Below are 20173 nucleotides of genomic sequence, written 5' to 3' on the forward strand. Positions count from 1 at the left end.
GAACGTTTCAAACGATGTTACATTCAACAGAATGATTAACAGCTTAATGTATTGACGTTTCATGTATATACATGTATTTTTTTGAAAACTGTATGTTGACAAAAAAATGCTTTTTGTTGATTTGTGTTGCCAGGTTTCTGTCTTATTTGTGAATACCCCGCAGTCCAAAATAGTCAATAAGACATGTTTAAGCATCAAATAATGAAAATTAATGTGAACAGTTTTATTTTATATGTGAAATAGAAAACAAAAAATTACAACATTTCCGTCACATGTTCATTTTTCCTTATTTCACCACCATGTCCACAATTTTCTTCATTACCAGCCTCTCCCACCATTTCCACCATTGCCACCTGTCCACTGACCACCATTTCCGCCATCTCCGTTATTCCAACCATCTCCTCCATTTCCACCTCTCCATCGACCACCATTTCCCCCGTATCCGCCATACCCTCCGCCTCCGCCTCCGCCATTCCCACCATTCCAAACACCACCGTTTCCACCATTCCCAGTTCTGGCGTTCCAATCAGGTTGAGGTTTAGGTTTTGGTTTTGGATCTGAAAAAAAACCAGTAATGAGTGAGAGCAATCGGTTTCTCGAACATAATCTATAAATACAATAGTGAATATTATATACTGTTTAAAACATATGGAATTGAAACACAGACTTGATGATCAGATGTAAATGTGTTCAATTAGATATCGCAGATCAAATTTATTCGTTTATAGTGTATTAATGTACGTTTTTTGATTGAGTTAAGCCTGCCAATCCTATTGTTTCAGAAAAAGGGGGAAGGCTTGGATCCATTAAAACGTTTAATCCCGCTGCAAATGTTTGCACCTGTCCTAAATCAGGAATTTGATGTACAGTAGTTGTAGTTTGTTTATATAGTTTATACGTGTTTCTCGTTTCTCGTTTTTTTATTCTATATAGATTAAACCGTTGCTCTCATCATATATACCAGATACAAAAAATATATATATTTAAGATATGATGTAGACGAATAAGATACAGTATAATGGTTTTTATATAGCGAATATTTTAGGAATACAAATATTGCTATCAAAGTTTTCTGAAACTTAGTATATCTTTTACATGATAGATTTGTTGAATGAAACAAATACAGTACAAACAAATACTTCCTACTTATGGAGTCTTCTCCTGAATGTATTATAACATTTGAGCATACAACCATTATATTCATACTGGTCTAATGGGACGAAAAAGGAGAAAGAGCTCGAGAGATCGAAGGGAAGATCGAAAGTGAAAGAAGATGACTGGTCTTAATAAAGGAAAGAGAGAAAGAGATCGAAGGAAAGACATAGAATGTGAAAGAAGATGATTTGTCTAAAGAAAGGAAAAAGTAGAAAGAGATCGAAGGCATCGAAAATGAACGAAGATGATATGGAATGTACGTCAGCTGTTTAAGGGAACACATGTGCTTAGTTGAACTCATCGTTATAAAAAAGGCGACTTTTTGGGCAATGGTAATATATATGAATGATGCACACTAGTCGATGATATTTTATTTCGAATACTTACAAATAAAAATGCCTTATTATAGATGAGAATCGAAAACGAGGGACAATCAAATGGTTTCACGTACCGAAATAGGCAACTCTTCCAAGTAATGTTTAACATAAAAACAACGGGTATGGACTATCCAACGATGACACAAAATCAGACCGTTAAGGTAGATAATAAGTATATACTTTTTGAGACAGAATTTTCTTATAAAATGCCAAAATGAAGATTTTACTTGCTTTTATTTAAAAAATTTAATAAAAAGTATGATCACTGTGCTATTTTTCAAGCTATGAGTCGTTGAAAATTGCATAAATTTGGTTAGATTGTTCATGAAAAAACACATTTGTGTGCATTTAAAAAAATCTATGAGACAGAAATTTGATATAAATTGTGAGAAAATAGGTTTTAATATATGTTTGAGAAAATAAAAAGAAAAAATGGTGTCACCGAATTTGTTTTCTTGCTACAAGTAAAAATAAAAAAAATCCCTGTTAGTCCAGTATAATTTTTTTGCTAAAAGAGTTATCTCCCCTTTAATGGCTCATTTGAAAAGTGATTATAGTTTGAATATTTTAAATAATACAATAAATCAACAAGTTTTCTTTGTATAAATAAACAGTCTTAACTATTAAATTGTAAATCTGTCTCCAAATTTGCAGATTTGGGTAAATAACTAGACCGATTTTGTACTGTGATTGTACAATCCAAGATGGCGGTATACCATGAATCTACCTTAACAGCCAAAAACACAGAGAAAGCCTTACAGTAATGCAGACGTCTTATAAGACATCTTGATTTTGACTACCATTTGGCCTACGGTAATCGATGGCCTGCAATTATATTGAAGATGAACATCCAACCAGCGATTTGAATCAGACATGATAACTGAGCTATAAGGTCATAGCAAATGACTTAACTCTGCACTTCATTTATTGTGGTCTATTGACTGATAGACTACACCTTCCCCCTAAACAGAGCCTTTTCTACAAAAGGGGAATCATAGTTCTGTTTAATTTGAGAACTAGTACGTTATGAATAACTACAATGATTTTATCAACAAACACACGTAATTAAGATACTGTATGTTGTTAACGCTATATTTTGACGTTGTTGGCATAGTTATAGTTACGAAGTCAACGTCTTATTCAAACGTCTTTATAACTCAACAGCACCCGAATGTGCTAATGTTCCATGAATTAAAACTAATTTGGTTTATCTTATACTTTTAAAATTTTATCTCAAAGATAAAAAGTATAAAAAAAAATTTTGAATAGGTCCGTTAAACTGGCAGATAAATAAAAATAAAAAATTGGATGATTTGAATTTAGAGTAAAATATTAATGATTATATATTACTTTAATCGTTTTCTAGCTGTCAATCAATTGCCATCAACCAGATCTGTACATGGAATCATTTCAGAAAAATACTTTGCAGTGGAATCAATTTAATTAAAGACTTCTGAAATAGTGTTAACAACATAATTATTACTAATAAATCATATACTTACGCCTATGCCAAGTCCCAGAAACTGAAACAACCAGACAGACCACTAAGATGATAGAAAGCTTCATTATCTGCACATGTCTACCTTGAGAGAGGAGTACAGATGCTTTATAGTCTTGATGAGGACATACAAACACGGATATGAGTAAGGCAACGGGATATGTTTAATTATTTATATGAAATCACTTTATACTTCAGCACAACTATTGTATTGTAAGTTGTACAATAAGAGGAAATGATTGCTGAATAGGTACAACCTTATTTTATATTTTGCAACGTATAAGGAAAATGTAAAATAAACTAAAAGGAAATTCATAATTGACAAGGGTTCGGAGTGACTTATAGCATTATAGCTTTAATATACTAGTACTTGAAAACATATACAGTAAATAAACTCAGCATAGATACCAGGCTTACAATTTTGTACGACAGAGGTGCTTTGTGGTAAACCTTTTTGAATAAAAAGTTATCGATACCAGGCTTACCATTTTGTACGACAGAGGTGCTTTTGGTAAACCTTTTTAAATAAAATGTTATCTTTTCTTACAACTATTTTAGAAGAGATGTCGGTTATGATAGCAACACCATAAGATATTATCTGAGATAAAAGAAGTTACAGCAAAATCAAAGCGATCAATTGTGTAATGTTTACTCCTTTATTATTTTACGGTACACGTTTAGGGCCATAGTGAAGAAGAAGAATACATATACATGTCGTAATTACGTGATTATTCCGATATAGCATGTCGTTTACACGAGATATAAGAGTCGTAATTATGGAGCTAAGATAAGAAAATTGATAGTCATTCAAATACACATGTGAAGAGATAATGAAATAATTTGATTAAAGAATTATTTATTTATCATAAATTATTCAGTTCAGAAATTCATGAACGATAACATTGATATGAGCATCAATATAAATTTATTGTTTACAAAACTTTGAACTTTTCGACATACTAAACATTTTCTACCCCAGGAATAGATTACCTTAGCTGTGTTAAACAAAAAAACAAAAAACGATTTATTAACAAACTTCGTTATACAAAACGTATCATAAAAAACTAAAGACTGCATGAACAACATGACCTCCACTTAAGGATCTCGGGTTTTCTAGTTTCGCGAAAAACGGTACTAAAACAATATAATTTAAAATTTAAGAATAAACATGCAAAAGTAAACATCCATTTTTTTGCTGGTGTTTAAATATAATGAACTTGTCAAACGTACAAACAAGAAATGGAAAACATTAAAACCCCTAATCTATAAGATAACACAAAAAGATAAAAGATAAGTTACAGAAGATACATGAAGCAGTCCTATATTTTCAATTGCAGATCCTTATCAATGGTTGTTTAACAAAAATCAAAAATGGTGATATCCCATATTAACAGTGGAAAACTTTAAAGGTCCATATATTGCCTGTCTTTGAGTTTTTTTCTTTTGACGTGTTGACCATTGGTATTTATCATTGTTCCTTTAACAGGTTTTTCGTGTGTTATTTGCATCGTTTCGTCCGTTTAAATGGACGGCACAGTCCGTACTTATGCCCTTTCATCCGTAAATCCTACTGTTTTACTTTTGTATCTACTTATGCTACTGGACTTCTATCATTGATTTAATGTAATCATCACAGAGTTTTATTTCTTCTTTTGAATGATTCTTCTTGTTAGTTTTGTCATCACATAGACTTTGTCAACTAATATAGTTTGACAAATGTTTGTGTCTTCTCCCCTTCTTCCCCCTTTTAACACAAATGGTTTTGATAGGAATAATGGTAGGTCTTGACATCCATGTCAGTTTATGACTATACTTAGTTGGACTATATAGCCAGTGTTTTGTTCTTTTGTTTGTCTTTTCATTTGCATATTTTTTTCTCGACAAAGTTATTAGTTTGGATGCAGGTCATTGTTTAAAAGATTTATTTATTCTTAACAGCTTTGTTGATTCCTGTAACCATTTTTAATTTAATAAAATCTTATGTCTGTGTCAATGTTTGTGGCTGTTTCGTTCCCGAATATGTCTATGTCAATGCCTGTGGTTGTTTTGTCCCATAGCGCACGATGAGCCCAGCAGTCAGCACTCTTTTTCAAACATGATTATTCATCGATTTTTTTATGTTGTTAGTTTACTGTATTGGATTTTAAAGTTTATAATTCTAAACGTGTTTTTTTGTGTATACTTAGCCTCTCCAGTTTATTGAAAAAGACGTTTATGTTTGACCAATTTACATACTTTCAAACTTTCAAATTCAAGCAAAAAGCCGTTTTCAAACATGCACATATGTCTGAAAAGATACTCAGATTGACTCAATGGGATCATCAACGCATCTTTGATCCTTTCAGCCAAATCATACATACGATACACACCGAATGGGACGAAAGAAACCGAGGGGACGCATCAAACAGGTAGTTAAAATAGACCAGATAGTTTCTCTACAAAAAAGATTCACATAAACACTATTCAAAGGATACTTGAAAGGATACCATTATCTACTTTGCTGTCATCTGACTTCTGTTCATTTCCTATACTTAAAAACTAGAGAAAATTGATTAGTGTTGTCGTTTTTAACCATTTTACGGAGGACCTTTGCATTGATACCGGTACATCTCGCGTGCTTATCAAACACTTTACCATATGAGCTAGTCCGCCGGTTGGCCAGTAAAAGAGATACAATATATACCAATTGATATGGGGACTTCGTTTTTCTACTATTACAGTAGAAAATTCAAAAAAAAAAAATCGGGAAAATTTCCCGAATTTTTCATTGTACTAATGAACTCAAAATCGTTCAATTTTTTTTTTGTCGCGTTTTTTAATTTCCGGACCTGCGCAGAACACATAACTCTACTTCCTTCTTCCGGTCTTGTTGTCGTGAGACTTTGATTAGTCTAGTAAAATATAGGAACTCAAGGAACACAATACCAATATTTCATTTTTAATCATTATTTGTCTTTGGTATGAAGAAACGTTACCTGATGCATTGCGTTTCTTTGTTTACATTGAACATGACGTTATAACTTAAATAACGTCACAAGTAAAATCCCTAACAACAGAACCAAAATCGGAAACGTTACGGTATTTCCGTTTCTTTTTTTAACAAATATTTAAGTTACAAAAAAATTAATTTAAACAAACTTCGTCCCCATTCACAGGTAATGCCTGCCTCATATTATTCAAACTCATTAGCAAAAATCGAAAAACGACAAACAGATAAAGGACCAGTACACAAAACACAACATAGAAAACTAAAGGCTGTGCAACACAAACCCCACCAAACTTTGGGTGTGATCTCAGTTGCCCCAGAAAGTTATCAACAAAATGACAAATGATAACTTTAAACAGTATCCGACAAGTCTTGGAGATTTTTTTTGGTAGACAACAAGAATTAAGTGATAAAAGAAAATGATAAAAATTCAATTCCAATATTTCACTATTTAGGTCAATTTTGTGGTATGCTTACTCAAATGGTCTATCAACAATGCAAAACCGTAAAACATAATACATTCATGAAAATTCATATTGTGCACTCACTAAAAATACTTTTCAACATTTAAAAATTTGAAAGTAAATAATATCTATTTATCATTTACATCAAATAGGTGCTATCATGGCTATGGTCGTGTTGAACGTGCAGTTAGTAGAGAGTATTTCCATATTGAGACATCACTTAAGATTAAGGCCTACAACGAAAGAGAAGATTCTGTTATGGGTTTTCCGTTTTGACAGATGCAACATTTAAAAATTAGAAAATAAATAATATCTATTTAATATTTAAATCAAATAGGTGCTATGGTCGTTTTGAACGTGCAATAAGTAGAGAGCTTTTCGATATTGTGACTTCACTCAAGATGTAGGCCCACAACGCAAGCGAAGATCTTCTGTTATGGGTTTTCAGTTTTGACAGATGCAACTTCAAACACCTTTATTGTCTGTACATAAATATTGATACCAAACGAGTGGTAAATTTCCCTTTGAAACAATATATGCCAGCAATTATTAGGAATATGTATTACTCTTATATGACTTGAGTAAACTGGTGTTGAACCTCGGTAACTACATGTAATCACTGATTTCTTACAAGCTCTCTTTTTTTTTGTTTCGTATACATTGAGGGGGTCTCAGTAGCTAAGTGGTCTACTAGTGTAATCACTAGCCAATCAACACTGAGGTGTGAGTTTGAACCTGGCTCGTGCAGGTGCACTCGACTCCAATCTTAATTGTTTCTGATTGTCAGTTTTCCTATAGAAGGTCGGTGGGTTTCTCTGGGCACTCCGGCTTCCTCTACCAATAAAAACAGCCCGAATGTGGCGCTTAAAAATGGTGTAAAAACACTATCAATCAATCAATCAATCAACCTATACATTGAAAGTACAGACTTAAATAGTATGAAACAAATGCAAGCTCAGCATATTTTAGATTAGTTGTAGCCTCAACAAGTTCATGTTCATGTCAAAAGTGTTTTATGTGTCATACCTTAACATTTCATTGATAGTTTTAGGCAGATTTTTCATAGTTCCTGTTAAACTTTGTGACACCTTTTTCAACACTGGATGATTTTGAGCTTGACATATTTTGAAACATCTATCCATTGTTGGAGACTGTTATGTTGACCTCTGAATATTTTGCTTATCTCTGTTTCCGAGTTGCTTTTGTCGTTTACCCAACATTTAATTTGGTTTAAGATATATAAAAATACCAACAAATAAAGATGTATTTGAATAGAGTATTTATATTGATTTTTTGTTACATTTGATAGAATATGAATGCAAATAAACGAGTATAATCCTTTCACATGGTAAAGTGTCGATAGTCCGGAACCTGGTTAGTGTTTGTACCACAATTTTCAAGATTTCTACCATTCCAAAATCCATCGCTCCCGCCATTCCCACCGTTTCCCCAATTTCCACCTTTCCAAACACCACACTTTATTTGTTTATTAGGTATCTAAAACACCAACACATAAAGACGCATATGGATAGATGTATTTATATTTTTTTTTACATTAAATAATATATACAAGTAAATGCAAATAAACGAGTATAATCCTGTCACATGTTAAAGTGTCATTAGTCCGGAACCTGTTCAGTGATTATACCATGATTTTCACGGTTTTCTCCATCACCCATTAAAATTTCTACCATTCCAAAATACACTGCCTCCGCCATTTCCGCCATTCCCACCATTCCAAACACCACCGCTTCCGCCATTTCCACCATTCCAACTGCTTCCACCATTCCCACCAACCCAAACGCCACCGCTTCCTCCATTTCCACCAGATGGTTGCCATGTTGAAGTTCTTGTGTTCCAACCTCCCGTTCCACCACTATTCCCTTGATGACAACCTTAATATAAAAGATATATGGTCTAGTGCTTTCAACACGTTTAGTCAGTTGAACTGAGCGTTAACATTTTTAAATTATATTAGATTCAACATGCCAAAGAGTTTCAAAAAACTAAACAATTTCAACCGTAATTTATTATAGGTCAAATGCATTTTTATAATAATCAATATTCACTTATAAGGAAATTGATCGATATGAGATTGTGTTGATCTTTCAAAACATGTTGTGATAAACTTTTGAATGGTAGGAAGTTCTTTCTACAATACTGGTACCTTGTGAATCACATGTGAAATATATTGTTCAAGATATTATCGGCATAAGTTTGTAGATATACTTATCCATAACATTTGCATTCATTTAATTACAATATTGTAGATTATGAAATTGTTATGTCAACTTTCCCACTTATTTTGCCACCACGTATTTCGTGACAACAGAAGGTAAAACCAAAAAAGTAAGGAATTGGCCGTTTTAGAATCTAAAGCATGATGGGTAATTTCATTGTTCGTACCTCAAAATGAAAAAAACGTCACGTCATTGGTTAAATTTCCATTGTTTATGAAATTTTTAACCAATCAGGACGTTTTGGTGTACACATTTGAAAATATTACCCAGAATGCATTAGATTCTGAAACGGTGAATTTGATATAAAAATTTTACTCACATGTGTCACTACATTCTCTGAAAGTTTTGAAACGATTTGCGTTCCCCTTACAACCTTTGTAGTGAAATTCCTCGCACCGTCCGGTTGCCGTGTTATAGTAGAAACGTCTTAACCAGGAGGAACACCGTCCTGAATCTGGTGGTAAGTTACAACTAGGTTTAGGTGTTGGTCCTAAAAAAAAACCAATAACATATGGTGGTAAGGTACAATTAGGTTCAGGTTTTGTTCCTGGAAAAACATTAAATCTGAAGGTAAAGGTCAATGTGTTCAGGTTTTGTTCCTGAAAAAATATAAAATCTGAAGGTAAAGTATGGTGGTAAGGTACAATTAGGGTCAAGTTTTGTTCCTGGAAAAAATATAAAATCTGAAGGTAAAGTACAATTAGGGTCAGGTTGTGTTCCTGGGAAAACATAAAATCTGAAGGTAAGGTACAATTAGGGTCAGGTTTTGTTCCTGGAAAAACATAAAATCTGAAGATAAGGTACAATTAGGGTCAGGTTTTGTTCCTGGAAAGGTACAATTAAGAAAAAAATTGGTCCTAGAAAAACATAATAGCTGTCATATTTTATTGTGAAAGTAATCTATTCCCCGTTAATATGAAACAGACACAAAAGATATGAGATATCATGTTTTTTTTTCTAATTATAAGCTTTATAAAATATAGTACCCATAGAGTATAAAATAATCAAATGTATGTGTATTTAAAAGACAGCTAAATATAGCCATATTCAAGCCTAATTAACGCGCAAACTATTTAAACTAAAAAAAAAAACAATCTAAAATGCAAAATCAATGAGTGGGACCTTTTAAAGTAAATTAGTAGTCTTAGGATAATCATATAAATATAGTATAAAACTTGTAAAAAAAAGGTGAACAAAATAACTATATTTTATAATTGATATACTTACGCCTATTCCAAGTTCCAGATACTGCTACAATCAGACAGACGACTAGGATGATATAAAGCCTCATATTTCTATAAGCCTCTAAATTGAAAGAGGGTTACATGTGTTTTATAGTACGAGTGGATTTGAAATATTACGGATATTGGTAAAGCGACAATATGCGTTTCTGAATTATCTATCTAACGTCATGGAAAGATTTCCCCCACTTCAGCTCTGGTTATGACTGTTTCTATTGTACAATGAGACAGAAATGATTGCTGATTGGGTACAGACTTATATAATCTTTTGATACGTTTACGGAAAAAGGAAACATAAAAAACAAGGTTCAGGGGTTACTTATTACTCTTATTTAAATCAATAGCTCATACTAAATACTTGATTTGATGTGAAGTGTTTATATCCACAATGTTAGACAACACATTACCTATGAAGACTGGTTAATGATAGGGCAGACGTCAACATTGAATAATTTATCTCAAAAATTATTATTTAAACTATTTCAAAATTAGTACGTTAATTCGTGTCATATTATCTAAAACATATCATTATGTGATCATGGTTGTTTCAATGTGTATATTTTCCTATGAGATTGGGTATGACAGTGGTAATTTGATTTATTTGACGATCTGCACTTTGTGTATTTTACTTAAATCTTAAGGCATAAAAAAAAATCGATCTCTACCAAATAATTCCAATTAAACCTATGTAGAAAGCAATAATCCTTGGCGCGGCCAAAAAAAAGAAATCGATCTCTACCAAATAATTCCAATTAAACCTATGTAAAAAGCAATAATCCTTGGCGCGGCCAAAAAAAAATCGATCTCTACCAAATAATTTCAATTAAACCTATGTAGTAAGCAATAATCCTTGGCGCGGTAAAGACCTCAATATAATTTTAAGATGAAGAACCGTTGATTCTGGTTGTTGAAAGGTAAAAACTTAATTATAAATTTCCAGTCTTGTATATAAAACATATTGACCTACAGATCAATGTAAGGACTTTGGGTAATGTTCAATTTGAAACCTCAATGCAAATAGTTATAAGATTACTTTTTAATTATTACTCTCGAGTAAAACGAAAGAGAAAATAGCAAGCGGGCAATCAGTAACCGTCAGTCCTAAAAACAAGTTAACACAATGTACAAAATAGAAACGATGAAAAAAAAAACAAAAACAAAAAACAATACAAAAAAAATATTACACAGAAACTTTAGTGCAAGGAGTATTGACGAAGGATTGACAATATACCTAGTCTTTTGATAACAAAGAGACTTGACAATAAACAGTACATTAAAATGTATCACTTAAACAACAAGTGTATGCATCCTATAAAGTTCCGCTTGGCGGTAACGTATAATTAATCAGTATGTAAACATACATATAGTTATGAACCATGTTGTATACTTAAGGCAATAGTAGAATACCGCTGTTCAATAGTCATCAATCGATTTCACTGAAACCAATCGGTGTCACAAATCCGGGTCACAAAATAATTTTGTATACAAAAAACAATTGTGTTTCGCAATTAAAGTTGAATTATTATCTACAGAATTGCCAAGATCAGATGAAATCATATAAGAAATATTTAATATAACGAATTTGCTGTTGACTTCTATAAATAAGCCTTGTCTGTACCATGTCGGTGCACCCGATCTCATTTTAAGGTGGATAAAAACTGAATTTTTGATAATTTGGCACAATGCGAGTAATTACCCCATCCCCCCTCCCTAACGACAAAATAAAAAAAAAATTAAAAACCACAAAAAACAAAAAATAATGAGAAGCACAATATTAACCGAAGCACAGATTATATTGTTAGAAAAAGCTACGTTGTATCTTACAAGTAATAATAATGTGATATTTAAAGATGTCATTCGACAATGACAACTGTACATTGACAGGAAAATGTATTATGACAAGCTAAAGACGACATTTTTGTGTTTTGAGAAATTTTTGGATTAATACATGGCTATATGGAAAGAAAATGTAGACTCTTTTATAGATATAGGAAGATGTGGTATGACTGCCAATAAGACAACTCTCCATCGAAGTCACAATCTATAAAAGTAAACCATTATAGGTCTTTTATGTCTATTATCTAGACTATTCAATATTCGAACTCAGGAAGATTTTAGGAACCTTCGGATTTTGAACATGCATGTGTTTGTCCTTTGAGGTATTTATAGTTCATGGCAAATCTTCGGGAGTCCCTCTTAAATTCATACGTGTACATACACTTTCTAATAAATACAAATAAAACTTTATATATTTTGTGCGAAAGCTTTTGTGGATTAACCTTCATCATAAAAGCTCAAACCCAAACATTTTAAGGCCCAAAATTGTTTTTCATTTTAGTTCCTTTATATGTTTAAGGAGTTATGTATGGCGTCCATTACCACTGAACTAGTACACATTTTTGTTTAGGGGCCAGCCGAAGCACGACTCCGGGTGCAATATTTTATCCCTGTGTTAAAGACCCATTGATGGCCTTCGGTCGTTTTCTTTTTTTTTGGTCGGTTTGTTGTCTCTTTGACACATTCCCCATTTCCATTCTCAATTTTACAAAAGTGACAAAGAATAGTTTATAACATGTATAAGCTCGACATATGCTATATGTTATCGTTTGTTCGTTACAGAGGCATTAGCTGTCAAATTCATGTTCACCAATTTGACTCAAATCATCATATTTGATTTATGACATAATTACACGTATATCCAAATTACAATAAGTATAAAATAAACCTTTAACAAGACAAAGACTCGATAATAATATAACAGCACTTCGTGTGTATTTCTAAGTCTTGAAACCATCTAATCAACCACTGAGATTACCTTCGAAGACTGCCGACGGTCATATAACCCATTATGTACATAACTGAAAATTTTAATAGATAGCGACGACGTGCAATTGGATATTTATATGTGTGTTTGGTTTAATGTTAAAGGTTAACAAAATAAGTTTATCATCGTTTTTAAACAGCGGTATACTACTGTTGCCTTTATTTACCTGTAAAATAATGATTTTTTTGTGGATTGAATCAATTAGCGAAATGCTTCACCCTTGTTTCACTTTCGATATCGACAATCTTTTCTTTTTATTGCTGAACATGCCTAGTAGACGCGTAAGCCATTTACAGCTAAGTTCACATAAATAATATTACATGAGGTCGAATTAGTCACTTGCAAGTCAATTGTACATTGAACTTACGTTGACAAAAATCTAACTGTTTATAACAAAATATTATTTCCAAATTCCGCTTTTATTAACTCGAAAAAAAAAACGTATTTTGATTTTGTGTCTAAATCGTTGATAATACCCTTCTTTTAAACCCACATTAATTATGACCGTAAGACATTGATGGTTACAAAAAACGACGGAAGATAACAAAGGGACATTCAAACTCATAAGTCAAAAATAGACTGACAACGCCATTACAAAATAAAATAAAGGCCCAAAAGACAAACTATACACAAAACTCAAAATAAAAATTTATAGACTGAGCAACACGAACCCCTAACAAAACACCGGGGTGATATCAGGTGCTCCTAGAGGGTAAGCAGATCCTGCTCCCCATGTGGCACCCGTCGTTTTTTTTTATCATGTTAATACAAACCCGGTGATAAATCTAAATTGGTAGATCCCATTCGGGGAAAAAAGGCCGGAATTGTGATTACAACAATTGGAATATATCGGTCGTCATCTGTGAAACAGATATTCATTAACGGTCAGCCAACTGTTAATGGCGTCCGTTATATTAACACTTCACCACTTCACCACTTGGAACGCTTGGTCTCATAGCTTTCTTGTTAGCAGCAATCCTCTATCAAGAAAATCATGATAGTAAAAAAAAACTAGCCCTGGGATATCGTATCAACTAGGATATACTGTGGATTCCTTAATATTCGTGGATTTTCATGGATTTCGTGGGTAAAGGTGAACCACGAATTCAAATGTTCAACGAAATACAAATGTTATATGGGTTGTATGCCGACTTTGGCAAAACCACGAAATAAAAAATCCGCAAAAATGCAATGTTTACTGAATCCACGAAAATTGATACCCACGAAAATAAACGAATCCACAGTATGTACTTTATATGTAGGCGCTGCTCGAATGTTGCTACATAGAAATGGAAAATTCACAATTAGGGAGGTGAAATAATCTCTTTTTTCATAAAGTTTTGTTTTCAAGCGACCCTCCACGTCAATTTCTAAATATAAATCAAGATATGGGGCAGACTTAATTGCATCTATTGTATCCTTTATTTCAAGGTTGGCGGGATAGATGCGTTCAGCATAGTGACCAAACATTGAATTATTTATGGGAAAGTCAAGTTAAAGGATCATGCTAACTTATTTTCTTTCTACCTTTTAGAAGATCCTTTATGAAATTATCCTCATTTGAATATAGAAACAGTTCGACAAGATGAGGAGCACAGTAATTTTTAATGGGAATGCCGGAATTTTTTTTTAACTTGTCTTTCAAATGTAACAAATAGTTTGTCAATCAAGTATTCAGGCATCTTGATAATGTCATATTTGTTTGAATTAGAGGGACTTTTTGTATAGTACGATGTGTCCCTCCCTAAGAAAAGGTACCCCTAATTACGATGACCATTCTATTTGTATACAGGTTTGTTCTAGTTTAAACATATTTTATTTGCTGAATTAAAGCAAAATGGATTAGACACAAGTAAATCATACTTATGAAGTCCTCTCCATATTACAATATAAAATTACAATTATAGTATATAAACTCATCATAGATACCAGGACTAAATTTTGTATATACGACAGATGCGCGTTTCGTCTACAAAAGATTCATCAGTGACACTCGAATGCAAAAAAGTTAAAAAGGCCAAATAAAGTACGAAGTTGAAGAGCATTATGGACCAAAAGTCCTAAAAGTAGGTAGAAAAGCCTTAGTATTTAAACAATCCAAATTTTGTAAACAGATACATGTAATTCATAAATATAACCATATCATTCATGTCAGCACATAGTATAATATAATGGACATGCATATTAAGCGAACAGTTTATACAATTAAATACAAGCTATCATAAGTAAAGAAAAAGAGAGAGATAAAAAATATAGACAAAGAAAGTTTGAAAAGTCATATAATTCGGTGATGATGACGTGAGTGTTGATGATGATGTTGATGATAATGATGACGTTCCGTGTCAGTATAAATAACGCTTTATGAAGGCACAACAAGGTAAAGGTTTGTTTAGGTCAATCAATTAAGCAAGCGACAATCAATCGTTATATTCTTGTATTTCATATTATGTGCAAAATTATTATCCCAGCCCAGTAAATGAAATACATCTTGTCCTAACTTTGTCTATGATATCGGTGCTGAAATTTTTATTGTTAGTTTTTAAAAAAAATTTATGAAATGTCCTGCGCCCTTATAGATTTTGTGTGAGATTTCCTGTTCATAAGTTATTACATATCTTCTACTTCTACTTTTATTTATACCGGATAACAACCACAATTATTAGACTGAACATTTTGCCATGACTTCGGTGCGCATACTCCTCGATTCTTCCAATCACTAATGGTTCGTGGAAAGAAAGAATATTTCCGGTAATCACTTCATGATGCTGGAATTTGGAAGCTTCTGTAATGCATTGTTTTGGCAGTCAAGCGACCATCCCTTGTCACTGCAACTTTCCCTTTAACAATTTTGAAGAGTATGGAGGGTCTTGCATCTTTTCGCCTTTTTTCCATAGATCTCCATGCCAGGTGATTTGGTCCGTTTCTGTGTGTGTAACATTTTAGTGTTGTGTCGTTGTTCTCCTCTTATATTTAATGCGCTTCCCTCGGTTTTAGTTTGTTACCCCGATTTTGTTTTTTGTCCATGGATTTATGAGTTTTGAACAGCGTTATACTACTGTTGCCTTTATTAAGCATCGTACTAACAGTAGGATGATTTATATGTGTGTTCATTACATATCGTTGCTGCTCGTCTCTGGTTTATTTCTTGTCGGTCTAGATATGTTTTATTATATGTATCTCATAACACACATTACAAATTCCTAACAATGCAAAATCGGCCTTAGCCGGTTTGTGTATGATCTTTTAAGCAACTTTAGCTTGTAACATACATTATATGCTCTCAAATTGTGGTTATACATTTGCAGACTTATTTATTTGTCTCCAGCATAAAGGTGCATGTTATTATACTTGCGCATAAAACCACTCCATTAAAGGCAAAATATGACCAAAAGGGGGAAAAATGGTTTTATATATCAATAGATATGTTATTCTTAGTGAGACATTCAACGTATTTGTTTACAGTTCACACAGTATTAATGCAGTTTTCTGTTCATTTTTATAAAATTTCCTTCAAGCGTCACTGAGAAGATTTTATGAGTTGATATTTGTTGAAATCAAATAGTATCAGGCTGAACCTTTCCCGTTCAACTAGTTGTACCTCATTGTTTTCAGATGAAAGCTCACATAATCAGCATAATGACGACCCTTGTTCATGTAGGCGGTAATATACTGTATAGCTTTGAAGGCGTTGACAATACGACACTCACCCGATAAGTTAGGTATTTATGAAAATAAGAAAATATGGTAGGGTTGCCATTGAGACAACTATCCAAAAGAGACCAACATGGCATTGTTCCTTTTTTATTAACTTGATTCTTAACTGTTAGAAACCCCATAGAAACATGAAGGTGCCGTTGTGTATTTTACGTCCTTAAATAAAGGTGTTTCATTAGTTTTTTTGTCAAGGGCGTTGTGTTGTCTGTTGTTCTTCAAATTCTTGTTTGATTGGATACTTGTCCTTTTCTCTCGTTTCTCCATTGCCGTTTTGTGTTAGTACCAAACGACGATTCTATTAAAACAACAATTAGCATTGTGAGTGGGAGAGCTAAGTAATGATGATCATATTTTTATTTTTAGGCGTTTTCATTAAACAAAAAGTAGTATTTTGCTAAACATATGGCGGTATTATGTTCCGACTTGCAGTTTTACTTGCAGAAAATGTTCTATACCTAATGAAAATAGTTAAACATCTCCCCTTTTACTATTTGTAGCTAGATTTGGTGGTATCTTTAGAGGTCCTTCGCTCCTTTTGAACATTTGAGTTGTCAATACATTACTTTTTCAATGCGAATGATATTGCAGGCAGAACGTCTATAGATATTAAGGTTATTGTATTTTAGCACGTGGTCCATATTTAAAAAAAACTTTCAGGTGGATTTGAATAAAACAATATTATGGCCAGTTTATTTTTATATTGTAAAACGACGAGCAACTCCGTTCCACAGGCTAAAAACGATTGAACGAGAGAAATCAATTATAACGCAAATGTTGCATTGATTTAATTCAATAAATTCTTTATTCGACAAAAAGTATACAAATAATGGTAATGAAAATGTTTGGCAGTCAAATTCTCCATCTTAAATATGCATATTACATGTTGCATGTTGTTTACATGAATTATTACACAATTTCTTTTCATCACATGAATGCTTAAGAAATACTAGTAGACGAGAATGTTATATTCAGTGTCAAGGCCATAATCACGCCGGGGATGGTTTTTGGCCTTTAGTAGACATCTCATCGGTACCTCCACCGTTTCCGCCATCACCTCCGCCACCACCATTTCCACCATTTCCACCATTACCGCCATTTCCTCCGTTTCCGCCATTTCCACGACCTTCAGTAACACCACCATTCCCACCATTTCCGCCATTACCTCCATTTCCTCCATTTCCACCACCATTATCGCCACCACCATTTCCGCCATTCCCACCGCCTCCACCATCACCTCCATTACCAAAACCGCCATCTCCGCCATTACCTCCGTTTCCCCCATCACCTCCATCACCAAAACCGCTATCTCCACCGTTTCCACCGCCTCCTCCGTTACCTCCGTCACCAAAACCACTATCTCCACCATTCCCGCCATTCCCTCCATTACCTCCATTTCCGCCAGATGGCATCATTGTTTCAGTTGTTGAGTACTTGCCAACCCCTCCATCCATATTTGGTGTCATGCCTCCATTAGAACTCATGTCGATTTGTCCTTCGCCTAAATAATAAAAATAACATCTAATTGTTATATATATTTACTGGTTTTTTTTACATTATAGTCAGATAACCCATTTATAACGTTCGATCAATAATGTTTACAAATGTTGGAAAACGATGGGAAAATTATAACTCATTAATTGAAAAACGCGACATAGAAAACTAAAGATCGAGTAATACGAGCCCCACAAAAAACGGAAATGATTTTAGGTTCTCAGGAAGGGTAGGCAGATCCTTCTCTTTACGTGAAACCCGATATGTTGAGTTAGTTAGTGATTTTTTTTGCCAGGAGTAATATACACGCCTTGTTCAAACAATAAACATTATACAAATCTGTCTCTACATACTTGAACATTGAAGTTGTTTGCATATGATCATATATTGGAATGACAAATATTAGTATTAAGTTTTTCAATGTTGATTTATTCGGTATACATCTAAAAACTTCCTGTTTCATTGTGTTTATAAAAAAAGAAAAAAAAATATATAAATTTTAGCTCCCCCCTCCGTTTTCTCCATTTCTCTCACCCTCAACATGCTCAAGAAAACAAATATTATATATATAGATGTGAAAAACAAATCTGTTACTTACATGTATCTCTGCATTTTTGTAAAGTTTTGAATCGATTTGAGTTTCCCCGGCATCCTTTGTACCTGAATCTCTCGCATGCTCCGGTTTCGGTATTAAAGAAGAAACGTCTCAACCAGAAGAAACATTTGCCTGAGTCTACTGGTAAACTACAATCCGGTTTGGGTTTTGGTCCTAGAAAAGTACATTTATTTTGTATTATTATGAGATAAGAAATGCTAGTTGTTTTTAAAGGACGAAATGATCGTTGTTTTTTTCAAAGCTAGTATGATATGTAAGAGGAACTTTAACGAAAATATGCATATAACGTGAAAACTTTAATTAAAAGTTCCTTTCACTTCCTTTTTAAAAACGTTTCTGGAACATATTCTCGTAAATAATGTTCAACGTTTCTCAATGATTATCTTCTGTCATTCTTTTCATCAATTTTCAATGGTTGACGTCGTCCGAGTCAAGTATGACCACCTATGGTGTGCAGTGTTTCTGACATATACAGACCTAATTGTGCAATAACTATATCACATTTGATAGTCTCTTTTTAATTCATTCCATATATCTTGGATTCCAACAGATTTAAAGAAAAATGTTACGGACAATTGTTACTCAGTAAAGACCGTTTGTAAAACTCTAGATCTATGTTTTTGATACTTATCGGGCATTTGGTAGCTGTTTCTAAATAGTTGTACTGGCAGGAAATTGCTTCTGTAGAACAATGATTATGATAAGGGCCTTTTATTTTAACAAAAACAATGAGAAATAAAAAAATAATTAATAATAATTAACATAAAGATTCATTTTAAAGTGTGATAATTTCAGAAGCAAAGCAAAATCGATCTAGCGTGCACGTGAATACTCAGGTCTAAATATATTTTAAATTAAAATGATCATATTATTTATTAAAAATGTAAAACACAACAACAATTGAACTCACCGACAACAAATAGATAAAACATTTACAAAGGAGCTTAAATTATAAATAAAAAAAATAAATAAAAAAATTCTGAAATATTAAGGAACACATATTATATATACGTACGACTTCTTCCCCAGTTCCAATGTCCAGAAACAGACACAATCAGACAGACAGCTAAGGTAATTGATATCTTCATCTTTTGTTGGTTTAAGTCGAGAGAGAGGTACAGATGTTTTATAGTCTGAGTGGAGGTGTATTACTACGGATATTGATAAGGCGACGGGATGTTTAATAAGTCATTTTAGATATCAAACGTGATATACAGGTTTCCGATACTTCAGTTTTGTTTATGATTGATTTCATAAGTAGTACAATAAGACAAAAAATATCATTAACAAATGTTAATCATTCATTGATACGTATAAAGTATTAGTAATATTCAAAAAGTACATATATCATTCAAGTCTACTGGTATATTTGGACGCTTATAAACATGTATAAATTTAACATCCCACACCGAAAAATTGATGTAATCAAAAATTTCCCCCCCTAAAACTATCTCTGACAAAAAGCAGCTATTGGCGACACATATCTCAATACAGCTTCTGGTGTTCGTACGTCTACATTGTTGTCCGTCGGTTAGTATGTTATTCGAAATTGAAAAGCAGCCAATCA

General features: G+C 33.0%; 3 protein-coding genes across 3 annotated transcripts; all 3 read right to left on the bottom strand.

Annotated features, from left to right (window-relative positions):
• Nucleotides 1–208: 208 nt before the first annotated feature.
• On the bottom strand, nt 209–3180 carry LOC143051291 (uncharacterized). Its single transcript, XM_076224242.1, has 2 exons — nt 3035–3180; nt 209–557 (listed from the first exon to the last, which is right to left on the bottom strand). Exons 1-2 carry the CDS (start codon nt 3096–3098, stop codon nt 319–321), a joined length of 303 nt encoding a protein of 100 aa, XP_076080357.1. The 5' UTR covers nt 3099–3180; the 3' UTR covers nt 209–318.
• A 4817-nt stretch (nt 3181–7997) lies between these two features.
• On the bottom strand, nt 7998–10194 carry LOC143052545 (uncharacterized). The gene is made up of 3 exons (XM_076225600.1): nt 9948–10194; nt 9040–9210; nt 7998–8375 (listed from the first exon to the last, which is right to left on the bottom strand). Exons 1-3 carry the CDS (start codon nt 10009–10011, stop codon nt 8152–8154), a joined length of 459 nt encoding a protein of 152 aa, XP_076081715.1. The 5' UTR covers nt 10012–10194; the 3' UTR covers nt 7998–8151.
• Nucleotides 10195–17282: 7088 nt separating this feature from the next.
• On the bottom strand, nt 17283–19781 carry LOC143052546 (uncharacterized). Its single transcript, XM_076225601.1, has 3 exons — nt 19622–19781; nt 18589–18759; nt 17283–17997 (listed from the first exon to the last, which is right to left on the bottom strand). The coding sequence occupies exons 1-3, from the start codon at nt 19692–19694 to the stop codon at nt 17486–17488; spliced, it is 756 nt and encodes a 251-aa protein (XP_076081716.1). The 5' UTR covers nt 19695–19781; the 3' UTR covers nt 17283–17485.
• Nucleotides 19782–20173: the final 392 nt, after the last annotated feature.

The sequence above is a fragment of the Mytilus galloprovincialis genome, chromosome 11 (assembly GCF_965363235.1).
Source record: "Mytilus galloprovincialis chromosome 11, xbMytGall1.hap1.1, whole genome shotgun sequence".
Classification (NCBI taxonomy): domain Eukaryota; kingdom Metazoa; phylum Mollusca; class Bivalvia; order Mytilida; family Mytilidae; genus Mytilus; species Mytilus galloprovincialis.

Excerpts from the sequence above, each read along its gene's own strand:
- LOC143051291 (XM_076224242.1), bottom strand. The coding sequence starts at position 3,098 with ATGAAGCTTTCTATCATCTTAGTGGTCTGTCTGGTTGTTTCAGTTTCT. Across the intron at positions 558-3,034 it reads TTCTGGGACTTGGCATAGGC|ATCCAAAACCAAAACCTAAA; the intron begins GTAAGTATATGA and ends GTTTTTTTTCAG.
- LOC143052545 (XM_076225600.1), bottom strand. The coding sequence starts at position 10,011 with ATGAGGCTTTATATCATCCTAGTCGTCTGTCTGATTGTAGCAGTATCT. Across the intron at positions 9,211-9,947 it reads ATCTGGAACTTGGAATAGGC|GACCAACACCTAAACCTAGT; the intron begins GTAAGTATATCA and ends GTTTTTTTTTAG. Across the intron at positions 8,376-9,039 it reads CAGAGAATGTAGTGACACAT|GTTGTCATCAAGGGAATAGT; the intron begins GTGAGTAAAATT and ends TTTTATATTAAG.
- LOC143052546 (XM_076225601.1), bottom strand. The coding sequence starts at position 19,694 with ATGAAGATATCAATTACCTTAGCTGTCTGTCTGATTGTGTCTGTTTCT. Across the intron at positions 18,760-19,621 it reads TTGGAACTGGGGAAGAAGTC|GACCAAAACCCAAACCGGAT; the intron begins GTACGTATATAT and ends GTACTTTTCTAG. Across the intron at positions 17,998-18,588 it reads ACAAAAATGCAGAGATACAT|GCGAAGGACAAATCGACATG; the intron begins GTAAGTAACAGA and ends TTTATTATTTAG.